The 18,834-nt window shown below is 37.5% G+C and overlaps 1 protein-coding gene across 2 annotated transcripts in view; it reads right to left on the bottom strand.

Annotated features, from left to right (window-relative positions):
• HDAC9 (histone deacetylase 9) overlaps positions 1-18,834 on the bottom strand; it is a 269,848-nt gene that overhangs the window by 195,206 nt on the left and 55,808 nt on the right. For both annotated transcript variants that reach the window (XM_053979425.1, XM_053979434.1), the window contains 2 exons: positions 5,811-5,939; positions 3,811-3,926 (listed from right to left, as the gene is read on the bottom strand). In XM_053979425.1, the coding sequence (XP_053835400.1) occupies positions 3,811-3,926; positions 5,811-5,939 (245 nt within the window). The remainder of the gene's footprint in view (positions 1-3,810; positions 3,927-5,810; positions 5,940-18,834) is intronic.

Genomic DNA, 18,834 nt, shown 5'->3' with positions numbered 1-18,834 from the left:
TATTAGTAAAAGCATCTAACTTTAATTTCTAATACTGATAATAACCTGTCATTTTCATTTGGGTAAGTGTTTGATCTTTTAAAATATATTCAGGTAATATTATCCTAAGCATCAGTTTAACCTCATCTCCCAAAAAAATGTAGTAGCCCACCTGCATAAATTAGGGTCCTCCGTGCATCACAGAATCCCAGAATGGGTAAGGTTTGAAGGGACCTCTGGATGTTATCTTATCCAACCACCCTGCTCAAGCAGGGTCCTCCAGAGACATAAATTTGTGATCCCCGCTGCAGCTTTTCTTTTTACATGATCAACAACACCTTGCAATGGTGGCACACACAGGAGTTGCCAAGAGAAAAATTTGGTAGCACAACAGCTAAGCCTGTCCTTGTCCTACATGCAGTCATGGGAGTTTGGACTGGCACCTAAATTGCCCCAAAAAGCAACGTGCCCTACTTGCTCCTCCATGTATTCACTCTTTGGGTCCATAGATCCTGCTTACTGATGCTTAAAATAGCCCGTCAAGAGAGTTATCCTCTTCCTTAATATAGAGTACAAGAACTCAGTGTAACAGTGCATGATGATCATCAAGTAATCATGAGCAGCCATGCTTTGGTTGTGCTGTGGGACCTGCTGAGAGGCAGGAACGCCTACATGTGCATGTTTATATGCACATGTATAGATTAAGAGAAGACAAAATGGTTTAGCTTTAATACTTGTCAATTACGGAGCTAATTGTCACAGCTTTCAATATTCACAATTACTTAACACTTGTCTTTCTTGAGGTTTTTGGGATGATCTTTGAAAAAATTAATTTAGACTCACTTCACATACACTTGACACAAACCTCATCAGCTGGTCAGAAACCTACACATTTTTCCACTGGGTTCTTACAAAAATCACCTCAAGGAGCTGAGGATTAAAAGCATGGGGCTGTGGAGTTGTACAAAACAAATATGTGTTTATCTGTCACATATGTAATTTATGTCTCCTGTATAATCAAGTGTTATTCTAGGAAATACTGCTTTCCAAATCACAAATAGAAGAAAGAAATTGACCTGAAGCCCAGTTACACCAACTGGAAACTTTCCATTGCCTTCAATGGCTTTTGACCAGACCGTGAATGCCTAAAATTAATCATTTCACATGACTAAAGCAGATTGTCCCTCTGAACTCAAGGGACATGCTGTGCAGGGGCTCAATTTTGCTTGCATTTCTCAGGCAAGTAAGATCTAGCCCCGGCACAGCAGGTGACCTGAAAGAGTATGGCATGCTACAGGAGACAAATAGCTACTGCGGTGAACCTTGATGATACTGGAGACAACTGTGCCCAATAAAAACAGGATTTTATTTATAAGGTGCAATTAAAATCCTGAGTTCAACTTTCAAGTTTCATATAATGAGACCAGTGTTTTAACAAATGGTAGTGAAAGTACCATTAAGGGAACTGTGATAGTAAAAGATTATCTGCAAAGCTGCAGCATGTGCAGTGCACCTTTGCTCATTCAAAAAATTGTAACCATCTACCCACCACACTGTCTGCTCCAGAGAGTAAACCACTTAAAAGTCTCAATATTCCAATGGATGTGGTAAAAATACTTTAAAAATCCGTTTCATTACTGATAATGCTCTAATTCTGTCCATGCACTGGAATGTAATCATTTACGGCACTGACTCATGTTTTACTGGTAAATGACTCTGTCATAGCAACCTGTTTTCCCCAGCAAAAAGTGTTTTATTTGCTGCCATGAAAACCGCGGCTATCCACCCACTCAGATATGAGCACAACACTTACTGCAAATGTCACAACAACGATTATGAAACAACAGCCATGTGAGTCATACGGGATTACAGAAAAACAAGAGATATTTTGGGTGATTTTGGAACACTCAGCCTATTATTAGAAACTTCTGTACTTTGTGAATCAGATTAAAAATTGATTAGCTGTATAGCCTTTGAGAGCTGGCTAACACTGAACTAGGAAAGAGATCTGTAGGAGTTTGGCTGCTGTTAAACTACCAAAGAAAATCCCACTGAAATAAGAATCACTGAAGCTGAGATTTATGGAAAATGTTTGAACCCACAGGACCACAGTGCTGAAAGTCAAGTAACCAGAGAGGTAAAGAAATCCCCAACTGGATCCAGAAGTGGAAGTCTGTAGTTTCAGCTTCTTAGCACATTTCACCAAGTGAAGTGACTGATGCCAGCATGCAGAGCTCAACTTCTAAAGGAATGTTTTAGGCTCCTTTGAGCATCTTTGAATGTAGATTGGAGTTGTAATTTTTGATCTCTGGCATAAAAGTGGCAAATAATATGCAATGTAATGTTCTACTAGCAAACAGAATATAACTGCTGGTTCTTGTCATGACCTTTTCAAATCTCCCCAGAGACCACCAGCCTGACCAGCCTATATGTATTTCTGATGGTGCAAGTGTCCAGAAACAGTAACATGCAAAGTCATGAGCACCATGTATCAGTCTGAGACGTTACTGCCCTTCCATTTTGTAGAACCCTCAAGTCAATAAAAGATCCAATTGGATAAGATTTCCTGTTTCATACAGCACATAATAACACCCACATATTACCAAAAACATTCCCAGTAGTAAAACACACAACTTAATTCCACTGAACTAGGATCTGATCTAATCCTAATGATGGATCTTACTCTGCATCATTAAAATTTCTTTGCAATCACATATGGGGGGCTATGAGACAAGACCACATGTTAGCCATCAATAAATTTTTTTTTTTCCTTTTGGTTACGGGCCAGAGAGAGGCTACTAATCAGTGTGCAGAGGTCACCCACCTGCCCCCTGGATCATAGTTCACACACACAATTAATTCATTATGGGGAAAAGTCACTGCTGGAGGTTGAAATGCCCATTCCAGGTTTTTTTTTTAGGTGAATGTCCTGCCACTGACCTGGAGAAATAGCTCCATTAACTAAAACTCTGTTAAATCACATTTTCTTATGCAATTTTTCTAATATAAACAGCATAAAACAACAATTAATAGAAAACATTGCCGCCAAATCAGGAACTGTGGTAAGTATAGGCTGGTTATAGTATATTGTGGAATTTGAGTCTCAGTCAAATTAGTTTACTGTCCCTTTACAATATTGCCATGGAAAGCATGACTTGGGCATGTCATCTGTGCTAAATGAGGTTTATCACAACTGATTTACCATCTGCATTCCTGTTGTTATAGGCACGTATGTATGAAACAGAATAAGGAGTAATTAAGATTCCTTCCGTTTACAGTCTCACTTTACAAAACAAGTATTCAAGAATTCTGGCATGACATTTATGGTGGTTAAGTACTGCCCTGATAAGGAAACTGAGATACAGTAAAATAAAAGGGAGATGTGACAAGGATTTAGTCACCTAACTCCAACACTGCGATTAAAGAAATCTACTTCAGCATTCACCTGAACCCAGGACTACGGTCTTATGAGTTAGGATAACCAGTGCCTAGACCACTGTTTTGTATGCAGGAGTTCTTTATCAGCATTCAGCACTGAGCACCTCTTTCAGGTCATCCCAAAAGGTAATATTCTGTAACCAAGTTCCTTTCAGAGCTTCCTCCACTCTTCCAGTAGCACTACTGCTGCTTTTCCCTGAACTTTTGTTACCATGGAGTCTACTGAACATGCATCGCATACATAAAAATATTTCATACATATAACATACTGTGATGTCAGCCTATAGTGTCCTGGTATCCCAATTACCCTGCTTGTGAGTATGATCAAGTCAAATTTTCCATCCTCTTCAGTCTATAAACCTGACTAATTATCTACACTATAATGAGTCTTACCTCAGCTTGAATATTAGATGGCAAAACTGAGGTTTCATTTTCTGTTGTACTGCTGGTCGGACCATTGCTTGGGGAACTGGGACCTGATCCAGGGGAGCTGCTACTGACTGAGGATTCTGAAAAACGGATTAAACATACATGAATTTCACTCTGGAAAGGTACACATAATCTTGATTAATTATAGAATCTTTATAGCATAGGGCTTTTTTTGCTGTTGAAAAATATCTATTGGTTATACTATTTACTTACATTAAAGACTCTTGATTCATCTTCCATTTCTTTGGTTTTCTTTTTACAACTAAGAAGGAAAGATACTCTTGATCTTTCCCCTTCTGATTTATGTCACATAAGAAGAATTTAGTATTTATTTTTCCCACAAAGATGGTTATGATACTCAGTATCAGGCAAAGACACCGACACAGAGCTTGTAATGAGTAAAGAAAAGAAACTCTCTCTTTTTTAATTGTAAAGAGTCCTGGCTCTGTAAGAGATAAGGCCTACTGCCATCCTTTCTGTCTAGGAAGGGGATGAGCCCATTGTGGACCAGTCATTACATACACAAGTGCTAATGGCAAAATACACACCTTCACTACATCTTTGGCACAAATATTTAGGAATATTTACAGCATGTAAGGACATTAAAATATGATTTGAAAGGCTGCATGCTATCTTGATTTAAAATGTCTCAAGTTCTGTCTAAGACAAAGGGGGATAGGATGACCTCATTGTATGTTGTTGTATTGAGTTTTTCTAATGCTATACTGATATAAATTATATGTATGTAGTGGAAACAGTTAAAAAGATTAAAGATGGAAGAGTAATCTACTAGTGGAGGTAACCCTCTTTCAAGGGATAGCTTTCAAATTAAAGCACATTAAATTTGAAAGCACTCAAGTAGTTGAAGTAATTAATGTCTAAATGTGGCAGCAAATATTCTATAGCCACTTCTTTGCTTATTTAGTCTTTATGCCTTCATTCTTATGCAAAAATATGTTTTCACTTTGACTGACATGACAGGAGGCTTCCTAGCTGTTACTTGGATCTCTTACTCTTTGATTTACTGAAGTGACTCCACACCCAGCTATACTAACTGGCCATGTAGAAGTTCTTGCATTGTATTTTCAATCTGTATCAGAGAAGTGGAGACACACAATCATTTTTATCTCACTTTTTGAAAATTAAAATAGCACTTTTTGTATAAATAGACATTTAAATAAAGAGTTCTTTTCAGTTAAGAGAATAAAAAGCAAGGGGGAAAAAAATTTCAGGCAACAATGTTTAACCAGGGTTATGAAAGGTCTAAAATGTCATATAGTCAATATTAATAATTATAACAGCAATCTGAAAGGCTTCAAGTTGTCAGAGTTAGGAAAAGAAGACATCTATTTTAATGTTTCTGCTCTTTCAATAGCGTCAGGAAAAGACCTCCAGTAATAAATATTTCACTTTATACCTTATTTTTAGAAGAGAAAATGGTAAAGAAATCAGCTAAAATTAAGGAAGTGGATATCAAGAATCTCATAGAGGCTTTGGCAAATGGAATTAATAAATTAGCTGTAGAAAAATTATAATCTGGAAATCACTTATCAGGAAAATACTTTACTTAGTAACTTTCATGCTTATATTCACATCTCCGTTCCAGTTTCACACATGTCATACTGTGTAAAGTTGTCACAAGAATTGCACATACAGGGACACCAATGTGTTTATTCAAGTTGTATTTTAATTCCATCTTTGTGTCACATAATTCTGATATATTAAGTGAATTCAGATATATGTCTTATAGACTAGTAACAGTTGATTGCATAAAGATATGGCCTGATCACCCGAAAAAGCCATGAATCTACTAAACATCAATGCAAAGCCAAAGCAAGAATTGTCAGAGTGAGGCCAAATACTGCAAATGCTCATTTTGTTTAGCAAACAATTTCAATTCTGAAGTACCATCACTATTCTGTGAGCTGTGGCAACTAATACAGAATTTCCCCATCCTTACTCACCTGTCACCTCGAAAAGACGCTTCTTGAATGAACTGACATTTCCATCCTTCCTCCTGAGTAAAGGACTGCTTCTCCTTTCTGTCACCTTTTGTTTTAATCTTGAACGTACCTTCAAATTGGGCTCTGAAGCTGGAAATGAAGAGAAGAAAATATGTGACTACAAACCCAATTCCTGGCTTGTGTCAGACACCACTGACCCTGTAGGATCTCATCTGATCCAAGGAGGGCTTGGAAGCAGAGATTTTACTGCTCAACCTTCTCAGTCATCCTGTTGCTCCTTATACAACTTCATTTTAGATTGGAAGCTAGGAAAGAGTTGAAGAAAGCTGAAGTGCTTGGGATCCCAGCATTTTTCTCATTCCCTTGCCACTTTGAAGTTACCCATTAATTGTTACTACCATATGTGTTAATAATAAATGAATGCAAATTTAATTTACATTATTTTTATCTCTCTTGTAGGTGAAAACTTGGAAAACACATCTTGGAACTTGGACCGTTATAACTGGATTAAAGTTAATTGCAGAAACAGAGATTAGCCTCCACTGGTGCCTTTTGATTTCTCTGAGAAATATAAATTACAACAAGCCTTGCTGGCAGAACATTTCTTGGTCAGTGATTTTAGGCCCAGAACTTTACTGTTTTCTGAGTAACACACCAAACAACTAGATTTATGACAGTGTCCTAAGAACATTTACAGAGAAAAATATATGCTCTGAAAATGAAGAAGTAGGATTGATTCCCAGAAAACCTAGGATTATATTTAATGCACCTTGGGCAAGTTCCACCTTTGTTTCCTTAACGGATACAGTCTTTTCATACGAAGGCCAGCTCTGCTGTGCTTTTTACTTTGTAGTATTTTTAGCATGATAAAGTGTTTCATGTAGTCATTGATTTGTTCTTCAAATAAACCCTGTATCAAACAGACTGCTAAGAGCTAGTGAAAGACAATTGTGGAAGAGAATTTGTTTTTATTTCCCTTTCTGGAACTGAGGATTGGCTAAGCAATATTTCAAAACAGAGAGAACTAAAAACTGGGATCAGTTCTCTCTCCTATGCACAGATTTAAACCTAGCCTCAAAGAAAGAGCAAGAGTTAGCAGAAAACCAAAATACATGATATCTTCACTCAATTCAGAATTACACCATTTATCACTTTGGGGCAAGAACTCTATCCTACACTTCTATTACTAGTCCCTTCCCTCATATCACATTGCACACCTTCTTTCCTTCTGTCCCACCTGTTCCCTCAGGGATGGGGAGGCTAGAAATGGTCGCTGGAAGACAAGGGGGCTGCACCTCACTGCAGAGCTTCTGTGACCAGCAGTACCTGCTGTCACATGCTGACCTTTATCATGCACTGCATTGCACGTGCCAACGGCTGCCCTCTGAAAACCCTGTGCCTTAAATACATTTCAGACCAAGATACATAGGCTAGAACAACATTGGAAATCTTTAATAATAAACCTACTAACTAGAAATTTATTTTTATCACCTACTACCACTGTTAAAGTGAATGGTTCTAACAATAAAGTACAGATGGCTTGTTTACTATCTCAGATACCATTTGCAATGAAATTGAAAATATAAAATGATAACGGGCTATGATTACAGTATATGATTACAGTATGTGTGATGACATTAAAAAGAAAAGGCACTTACTCCTGTTGCACTTACATTTACTTCCATTTCTACTAATCTGTACTTTTTAAAATCAGAATATATCTGTACATATTCTGTCTGTGCATCCGTGACAGATGAATGTGATACAAATCCTCTGCAACACTCACTGGAGGAATTCTCCACTCCTATGTAAATTTTTCATGCTCAGTCACAGCAATTCCCTTTCTTTTTTTACCAAATTCCTATCACATTCTGCATCTGAATCCATCATATAAGCACAGAAAACAAATGTTAAAGTCAATGTATGAATTTATGAGCCATCCGAGGAGAAGCGTGAAAAACAGCAATAATTTAAAAATGGAAATAATCAATTTTAATATTAAATTACATGGAGGATAGTGGTTTTAAAATTATAAAATAAACCCCACAATACAAACCAAAGCTAATGTTTGAAGAATATTTGCTTCAAATTCTGGCTTTCCTGAATTTTCTCCCTGAGACACTGCCAGCTCCTAACATGGTACTTACTAGGACTCAACGGCTAACAAAATGAATTCTGGTTTCAGTGGACAAAACATATAAATCTAAGCAATTTGAGGATATCTGGTCCAATGAAAAAAATGTAGAACCGAACACTAGTTTCTTGAATCCCAGCAGTGGCTGAGACATTGGCTTGGTGTGGGACTGTACCATCCGGCTCCACCAAGGCTGGGGCAGAATTATTGTTCACTGCAAGAGGTATGGATCACAACAGCAATCCTATGTGCGTCAGTGCACTCCTACATGAGGGCAGTAATAAGACATCTATAATTGTCAACTCTCTTCTGACAGTTAGAAAGGCAAAATTAAGTATTTTAAGCTTCAAATATGGAGCTGTGGATTGCAATTATAAACATATACATGTATATACACACTGACTGCCTCAAAGCACATGCATAAGATCATTTAGAAACTGTTTTAGTCCTTTAAACTCTGAAATGTGAATGTTAGCAATGTGAAAAAAGTGAAAATAAATTTTCACCTTGTTTTTTTTTAATTAGATTGTTCCCCTAGTATTTGCGAGAAATTTGGAAAGTCTTAGTAGCAAATGGCCCAGAATTATTATAATTAATTTGCCTTATGTTTCAAATGAGTATTTGGATCAATACTTTAACTAGTGGCTCTTAGAAGTGGTTCTACAGAGGGGCAATGTTCAAAATAACTGTTTTGCATTAGCCACCCTGTAAGTATTTTTACTGCACATTATTTGCTCCTTTGCTCAGCTAAATTAATCCATTGCCGCAGCTGACTATGTTCATCACACAAAGGCATTCTCCATGAGGAAAATTTCAATACCAAGAAACTTTTGAGACAAAATATTTACTCCCCAGCTTGTTGCAGAGTAGCTTTCTCAAGCAAATACAAGCCCCTAAGAAAGAACTTTTTTGCAGTAATACCACAAAATTTTACAGTAATACCACAAAATTATTGAAAAGACCATCAGGGAATCTATATGGTGATTCAACCATGAACTAAGACACTGACACAGCAGGAAAATTAATGCACATGGCTAACTTGCTATATGCTAAACATCCCACTGGGGTCCAGAACTCAAAACTAGATTCATTCTACCCCATATAGCAGATATCCTGCATCTCACCTTCCCGAGGAAAAGAGGCCTCTCTAAGTGCTGGAGGTGTGGAATGGGGCGGGTTTTGCTGGGTTTGATGACTCCAGCTATAGTGGACTGAATCATCTGACCAAGGAACCCAAATGCCACAGACAAGAGAAAAACAAGAGCACACGGCCAGTATTGTGGCCATGAGGATGGGGGATGCAGCATGGCAAATTTTCACAGCAGCAGTCTGGTCGGTTGGGCTGTGAATTTAAAATCTCACTAAGAGACAGTATACAGCTGATGTTGGTTTAGTTTATCTCTGTTTAGCTAACCTCTTTGCTCCACAAATCTTTGCACTTCTATTATATTTAACATTTTGGAACAAGTAATAATCAATTTACACTTGGAGAAAGTGAACATATATTATTTGAAAGTATTTTGTTGCAAAGAAAACAAAAAGACACAGCTATTTTCTCTGAAGGCCATCAAAGCCCACGTCATTGTTCTCAATGGGAATCAGCTGGTACCCATTTGAGTGATCAACTTCAGAGGATTTCAGGAAAGACTAGTCTGAAAGTGACTTTTAATGTAGATTTAGCATAATTTGGAATTATGAGATGTTGCAGTAATATGGCCTGTTCAGTTTTGTTGCTATTATCTTATTCTCTTTTTAGTGCTGGTAATTATGGACTGGTGTTACTCTTTTAAGAGGGAAACAGATATGAAAGGCACAGAAAGGATTAGTTTAAACAACAGCAGAAGATATCACACGAAATCAAAACCTAATATTTTGCTATGACTTGTAATTATGTCTACAGAACTAAGAACTTTGTAGGTGAAGGAGAAAAACAGTGTCTGAATGAATTTTCTTATATTTTACAATGGCTTCATGGAGGAAGAAAGTACAAACTGTACTATTAAAAATGGAAAATATACAGGCTTCTATGTAGGTACACATTAATTTCATCACAAGAGCTATCACTGAAACAAACTAGTCTCTCCTAAGAAACATGATGCTCAAATACAAGCACAAGAGATAGGAAAATGATTCAGTGAAGTCATTACAACCTATACTCCACTTTGCTTAATATTAGCAATTTGCAGATACTAGCATTAAATAATATAGCCTGGGGCCAGATTGCTCCCAAATGAGCTGAGGTTTTCTTGACAGGGCTTTTCTTCACTGTTTCTTTTTATTAAACATACAGAGATATTTAAGAAGAAGGAATGAAAATTCTTTTTACGCATAGGGAGAAGACACATATGAAGAAAATGTAAAAGACAATAATGCACTACTTTCTGATGGTTCCTGGAACACAGTAGTACTTTTGTATCAGAATAGTGTGTGCCAACTTCAAATCAGCATTTAATGAAGCCAGGCAGGAAATGGGGGATGGGAGAGGGTGCATAGCAAGCAGGTTCTCATCTTGAGGCTAAAGCCCTATATAGGAAGCATGAAGAACAGAAAGTCAGCTTTTGTCCAGATTCCAAAAGGCTCTAAAGTGAAAGCATTTCCTTTTCCTCACAAGCAGGCTGGCTTAGAAAAGCTGTGGGGCAGTCGAGGTAAATGATGCTAAATTTGGCTGAAAAGATTCCAACACCAGCATGAGCAACAGTGGCAAAACTGACATCCTACTCGAGGAAGATAAATTGTCCGCCATGGCCCAGGCATCAACTGTTACCACTAAGACCCTTTTTAAAACAGCAACCTGAAATTCCCTAATATAATTAGGTCACTAAAAACAATTAAAAATAAAAGACTTCAAAATCTTCAAGCATATCTTCACAGGTGTTCTCTATTTCTTTAGCTATATTTTTTTTAAGCTGTGAAGACTCGTATGTACTGATTTAAATATATTCTGCGCTGTACTCCATGCAGGAGTTTGGGTTTTTTTTCTGGGTCATATCTAACAAGCATCAGTAATTGAATACATAGTCAAGAAACTGGTTTATTCACACCACAAAGGTTGCTTTTTTTTAATATTATTGTACTAGAGACTCATGTACAGACAAGGATTTTGTGCTGAACAACACACAACCATGACATTCCATGCCTAAGATAGCTCAAAGTTACAGCACAAAATGATGATGTGTGGGGGTACAGGCCAACAGAACTGCAAAACAAACATTAAGATGGTTAGCACAATGGGGATATTGCCAGCACACGACTGGTTTATCCTTTGTCAAGTTTCTTTCTAGCACTCTGACAATTGAATATTTTCAAGAAGATACTACATGTGGATAATGAGACAACTTGGAGATTTCTGTTGTGATTTATCCTGAAGCAAGAGGGGCAGAATTGGAAAAAAACACACTGTGAACAGATCCTTACTTTGTCAGGTCCATTGCACAGCTCAACAGGTTCCTGGGTGCTGTGAACTCCCAGTCACCCTGGCAATATACATGAATAATAAAACAGCCTGCCTGCCTATGCTATGCCAGGGTCTGGAGACCAAGGAAAAGGTCAAATCCCACATAAATACTGCAACAAAATCAACCAGAACAGTCATATCTTAGGTTCCTAAGAAGCTGGTCTGAAGGCTGTGGGACCAGTTTCCCCTTCTGTTGAGGTAGGCATAATCAAATGCACAAGACAGCCCTAAGCACCACCAGAAAGGATAGATGCGAAGAAAATTTGGGCTTCCTCAGCAACTATGGATGCAACCAAAGCCTGGCAGAAAGCTAGACAGGCAGCGAGACACAGGTCAGGGACAAAAGCTGTTTCCAGTTTCCTCAGCTGCTTTGTGAAGAGCTGTGAATGAGAGACACAGGTGGTCTCACAGGTCTCATAGCCTTTACGGTATGCGGTTCTCACAATCATGTAACTATTCTCTGCTCTGAATGAAGATTCTGATTGCTGCTCTGGCTTCCTGTAGGCAGCCACCATGTTTCAGCCACCTCCACATGATTATATAAAGCATAGGCAAAATGAGCAGTGCCTCTTTGTCGTCATACATGACTGACTGAGATTTGCTGTAGAAGGCCACATACCAATGGAAGACAATATTGGACAATGTGCACGTGGACATTCTCCCCACTGGATGACAGACTAGAAGATGGTAGTAGTCTGCATGTAGTATAATTCTGTGGGTTCAATGACTTCTCAATTCTGATGATTGAAAAAGCCACTTCTGAAAGAGTTTTAAATTAGATTAATGAGAGTGAAAGCTATTTACACATGCCCTCTAAAGCTCTTCCAAGAACTACATGGACCTGACTGCTGGGTGGTCCCAACAAGGCAGGAGAACCAGATACAGCAGTACAGGATGGAGATGCTTTGTTTTTCTGGCTTGCATCACCTAATGTGTTTTCAGGATCTACTGAAACTGTTTCCTGTACAGCCATTCACTTTATGGGGAGTGCTAGTCATATGTGAAACCCTTTAGTCCTTTGCTTTATTTTACTTCTGTAAAAGGTAGAATGCTTTATTTTTTCAGACTAAGGTAAATATCCATGTCCTAAATAAAAAAACAGGTTTAGTGAAACACATGGTAAAAGAGCTAATTAGGTTAGAGGGGATCTTGTAGCCCTTCTGCTCTCGTCAGGCTAAGGAAACCAATTTAACAAGATCAGAAATTTTTCATTAATTTTCTAAAGCAGGTTCAAAAATGAAATAGTCCCTGAAGGTGCTTTAAATATCTAACTTTTCTTTGTTCTTCACTGCAGTCTGTATGAAACATAAAATATTTGTTTCATTATCTATGCAAAAAAGTGTTATCTTTCTAGGCACAATTTATTGAGTTAGATGTAGAAATTACTTATAGTACTGCTTGGATTTAGCCAGAATTTGAGATCTTGAATATCTGAACAGTATGATGTATTATTTCCTGTTGATATATGTTCTTCATGTAACCTATAAGGCAAAAGAACAGGTCTCTTGATAGAATTTTTAATAAATTCTGGTTTTTAGCAAAGAAACAGCATCTCCTTGCATTTGCACCACAGGGTTATACAGCAGTTTCAAGAAAGCTGTGGTTTTACTGGGCCTTATGAATCTTTGTTGCTTCTCAAGTCTGCTGAAACCATGACAGGTTCATCTTAATCTTCTTACAGGCAAAATAATATCCTTTTCCAATAATAAGTAGAGGATTAATAAGCAAATACTACTATACTGTCTTGAACCATAGAATTAGGAATAAGGATATAAGGAATAAGGATAGTTAAAAATTAATTTTCATCTTCTCTCCATGTCATCAAATTCTGTAATTTTATTACACCTTTATAGCACTTTCTGGAGCCAACTTTCATCTGAGTTCTCAGGAGATGTAGATGAGAAAAGAAGATGAAATGGGTGCTTGAATAGAGGGTATCCCTCATTTGAATGCTAATAATTCAATTAATAAATTAAGATGTGCATGACTGGCAGTCCTTCTGGTTAAGTCTCCACTGGTAATTCTTACCCTTTCTTCTGACCATCTACACCAGCCAGTTCAAGCTGGGAAGATGTAATCGGAATACAATATCCTACTTTCTGCAAATATAGCAAATCCCACTCTTCAGTCTAAATCCTCCTCCCAAATCCACTGAATCCCAAGAAAAAATATTCTGTTCAGTGAAGAACTGTCACAGATAATCTCCTAGCCCCCGAAGTCAAGGCTTTTGCCATGGTCACCATTTGACCCCTGGATACATAATCTATTTTTTAAAGAATAATCATGTTCATGATTATGTTGTTCCCCAAGCCCCATAAAAGAATGAACTAGTTCATAGGGTGTTTAAATCCCCCTGATTTTAGTTTAGGAAAATATCCAGCAGTGATAACTCATGTCAGGCAAAAAGTACAGTCCAATATTTCATCAGCCTTCAGAAATTCATGATGAAACACCATCATCTTTTCCCATGTTTAGCAGGGCATCAGCATCATCAGTAAACGTGAGCTGGTTAGGTCATACTCTGGGATTGTTCAAAGGCAACAGGTTGCCAAGAAAACAAAAGCAACCAAAACACAGTATATCTTGCTTTCCTAGCAGATGAGAACCATTGGCCAAGTTAATCTCAAAAGTAGGAAGGCAATTCAGCCCCACTGAAGAAAAATGATGATAAAATTGGCTCCAAAGTTGTGTGGGCATTCAAGTCATGTTTGTCTTCTTGAACTTCTGTAGGCAAGGCCAACTTTGTGAAAGCATCACTTCATGTTAAGCAAAATGAGAAGAAAAACTCCACATTTGAAGTCTTAGTTGGACATCCATACTACACCTTCATAACCATATGGAATTAAAATAAATTCACATTTAGATAGATTCTTTATGCTCTGGGATATAATTCCAGTCCCCTACAACTTAATTAGCTAAATATTCAATGTAGCCTTCCATCTGGTAGAGTAATTTAACAAGAATAATTGTGCACCACCATAACTCAACGAGACACTGAGGAAAACCATTGAAATGCTATTTCCTTTCCTTTGGAAGAGAATTATGTACAATTTCAGCATGCTTTGCATTTCTAACAGTTAAAGCCAACAGGGAGGTATCACTCTCATTTATATTACTTTCCCATGAGAAAATCAAAAGCAAAGTACAAAGCTTATGCCTTTGCTCATGAATGGCTCTGTAATACTCACTTGGCTTTAGCCACAACAGGTTATTTGGCAGCTAAACCCCTTAATTAGAGTTGTGGGTTTGAATAGATTTTTTCAGTGAAACTATGTTTTGCAGAATTTTGGAGAAGTGCAGTCTTTACTAACCAATATCTTCTATTTTGGATGATCCCATACCATGTGATTTCCACTTTCCACTTCTCTGTTTTTCATCTTTAGATGTTCTTGTTTACTTTTCTAAAAGTTTTCAACTGTCCCTGCTCTAGATGCAGTGGAAGAAAATTCCTAGTCCTACTGAAATCAAACAGGACAGCTTCTACTAACTTCAAAGAGTCTCAAATTTTATATGCAGTATTTTGCAACTTATTTATCCAGAGGGAATAAGCTTTGAAATCCCCATTAAAAACATTCCACTTCATTTTCAATGGACATTATGCTCTTAAAATGCTTTAGATTTTAGGACTGCTCCCTGTTGCTTATTGAAGGGGTTTCTTTATGTCCAGAAGTCAAAAAGTTGTCTAGTATCTGTTTACTTGCTTGTCAAAAAGTTGTGCAAGGTACTTCTTAATGCAAATTTATAAAGCATTTTTGAAAACGTAGCGTAAGAAAGCTTTTATGTACTCACATGAAGCAGAACTTCATAATTCAATTTTGGTTATACATTGGTCAGTAAAAGAACTAAGACAGTATTTTGATCAAGATTGAATAATTAGTTCAGTTATGAAGAAGGGTTGGTAGCATCATAGAATAATTACTGACAAAACAGAACATGATCTATATACATGGAGTGGGATTTTTGCTAAAAGAGAAAGCCATTGAATCCAGAAACTGAGTAAATTTTTTACCCACTCACAAAAAAACTTGCTTTCTGCAATTAGAAGTAAGTGTTAAATAAAATACATTAGAGGAACAACCTTCCACTGATGGGAAGACTATGATGATCTTAATGAGAATCATTCTGCTGATGCCTCCTGTTGAATCCTGGTGCAGGCCCTGACAGCTTTCATGATACCAAAGCATACCTACACAAGTTCTTTTCTCTTTGACAGTGTCATTAAGCCTACCCTAGCACTCGTTTTTATTTAATTTTAAAATATCTCAAATAAATTTTCCTCTAACTTCAGCTCAATCAGAATGACAGGACATCCCTCCTCAGCCCCAGCTGGGGAGGCTGCAGTGCTCTGATGGGCTGGAGACAAGAGCAGCCCCACACAGTAGCTACAACCACATCACATTTCCTTGGAGCTGCTGGCTCCCCAGGCCTGGACACTGGTTTGGCCGGCTCATTATGTGAATCCAGAAGCTTTGCCTCCGATTCACTCTGCAAGTGGAAGATTTTTCTCTTTCTAAAACTTCCTGCTACTAATTACATGCTCTGAAGTTATTGATACTGAATTTGGGAAGGCTGAAAACATTTGGTGATTAGTGGGAAGAGGACTCAAGATCAGGGTATCTTTCCTCCTTTTCACTGTGATAAATACTGTTTTCTTCTGGGCATATTACCTCGTCCAAATTTGTCGAGATGGTTCACCAACCCAGGAGAACAAGGACTCTGGAGAGGCAGGAATGCTTAGCATCCCTGGAAAATGGGATAAAATTAGGAGAATCATATGTTTGTCTCATTTCCTTGGTTCAATAAACAAAGTGCCTCTCCCATTTATTGTTCTCACTCATAAATTCAGAGAAAAATAGCACTTCTCTGAACTGAACTTCCTCATTTTGGCAGACATGGTAATTGAGGGTTTGGGATACTCTAAGCCTTTTTTTTTAAATTAAAACCAAAAGAAATCCAGCTTTTTCATATACTGTTACATCACAAAAGAGTGTTTTCCTAGAAAATGTAAACAGAAATAAAATTTGGTGGCACAAAAGGGGGAAGGAGAAAAACCTTCACACACAAAATGTTTTTCTTCTGATTTTCAACTGCTCCAGTAAATTACTGAGTCACTAAGTGCACAAAGAAGTGTAAGGAAATATTCTAATTAATTACTTTTCTTAAAAAATTACGTCTGCTGAGTTCTCATTCAGGAATCTTTCATTCTCATTTACACAAGAGCTACACTGTTATTCTACTGCCTAATCAGGTTAACTTAATATGTTTTTTACAAAGTGATCTTCATGACTGTGCAGGACAGCCTTCTTCCTCTCTTTCATCACAATATTAAACAATCCTTCATCTCCTCTTTTTTCCTGTATGGAATTACACAACTTCTCCCATCCAAGGAAGAACCTCATACTATTTGTTATTAAAAAAAACCTATGCTATGTTTCCATTGAGTATGCTTCCAATTTTTGGAAAGTGAGCTACAAACATTTTCTCAAATTGTTACATTGTGAAAGCTCTTCAGATCCCTAAGTTCAATGCAAGTCGTAAGCATACCACTCCATCTGCAAAGAAAGATTCAACTGGCACAAAACCAAAATAAATAGAAATACTAATTCCCATTCTTCCATGATTGTGCTAAACTTGGGAAAGAAAAACCAGTTCATACTTGATATGATGATGTCCACAGGAATTTCTTCCAATAAAAATCAAAACATGAAACAAAATGCAGAAATTCGACCTACAGCAACATTTTTAAAAAGTATACAGCTTCAGCCAGAGAGATAACCCTTGTTGGAACTTACTGACTTTTGCTGGTTTACATCAACACTCGCATGCAAAAAATGAAATTTTAAAGATTGGAGAAAATGCAAATGTTAGGGCCTTTTGCCAGAATTTCTACATTTTAAAAAGGTAAAAGAAAAAATATAAAAAAAAGAATTATTTGAAAAGCTCTTCCACCCTACTAAATCTATGTTGATTATCATGTTTTGTATCCTCATACAGAGGATAATATTTTCTTGGACAGATAGTCACAGAATAGAGGAGCTCAACAAGCAAAAGTTCCCCGTTATTAAATTATCAGATTTTCAAAAGTACATGGCTCCCATCAGAGCTCTTAAAACAGTCAGTATGAATTTCAAAAGTGTTCAGTAATAGGGAGGTATTTTCAAACCCCTCTGGGTAATTTAGATGCATTAATCTCATTGAAAGTTAATGATCCATGTGCTGCTCAGGCTTTTGGGTGCTTTGCAGAAAACATGTTACAACTGGTAACCATGGTGCAAGTTTTGGGGATTTTGAAAATTTGATCTTATGCTGTTTACACCAAATTCTGCTCATAGCTACAGATGTGTAGCTTCTCATGGTTGTATTTATCTATCCAGTGAAGCAATAGCTCCCCTTGCTCTGTTCTTTTCAAAGTCTGTCAACACCAAGCATCTGAATGCAGCTGTGAAAAGAGTTGCATATCCTGGCCTCTAGCCCCTAGGACAGTCCCAATCCTCCATGCAGCTAAACTTTCTGAAGCCCACTGCTGACAACTTCTGCTGCATCTTGCACAGAAAGGAACAATCCACATGGCTGAGACTTGTTGAGTAACCACAGTCACTGCACTAGGGTGTTAACTCTAGTACCTAAATACTGACAGAGCAAGACTCTTTCCCTATTTATCTAAGTATTCTACCATTCTAGATACTAGAAGAGTAAAAGCTGCAGAAAATGTTTTCCTTTGTACTGTTCTTTCAGAATTAATTTTAGAAGATTAAAAAGAAGATGCCACTTCAGGACTAATTAAGCAAAGATTAAATGGATTACTGAACAAGAAAGTAAGCAAGCAAAATTCATGATTTACAATGCCTGTGTGACACTTGGCATTCCCTTAGCACTGAAAAATACATTAGGATGTCAGGGAAGAGTCATTCAGCTTTGTCTCCCATTAAAACTGATCTCAGAGTACCTGATTCAATCAGAATTATCTTACATTTTAACAAAGTTGGAGAAGAGAAAGATACCTCTGTATCTTATATTATAAAGATTTTTTTTAAAAAAAGCAACCTAAAAAGAAAAACAAAGCTTTAATTAAAAGTCACAACAGGTATTCCTTTCTTAAGGCTGAAAGGAATGTGGGGTCTGCTTTCATATGAATTGCTGACTTCACGCAGGTTCAGCACCATAGAGGGTTTGCCAGGAGCCAGTGGCAATAAGCGCTCTTAGCCTAAAGGGAAGGAAAAGAGGTTCACCCCTCATGGCAAAGGTCAGATTTCTGCAGGCTTACAGCCTGTCCATACACATGAGTGTTCGTGGGACATCTTTGTCTAGTGAAGTCCCGTGAGGATGACACAGGCTCCACAATGTCCCCTCTGCCTGGAGGATGGCCCTGTAGCCACCCAGATCAGTTTAGGGTCATTTGACTTGTGTCAGTTTGGTTCCTGTTGCTCTTACACTCA

Source organism: Vidua macroura, chromosome 1, assembly GCF_024509145.1.
Source record: "Vidua macroura isolate BioBank_ID:100142 chromosome 1, ASM2450914v1, whole genome shotgun sequence".
Lineage (NCBI taxonomy): Eukaryota > Metazoa > Chordata > Aves > Passeriformes > Viduidae > Vidua > Vidua macroura.
This window is presented reverse-complemented; position numbering and strand designations above follow the sequence as displayed.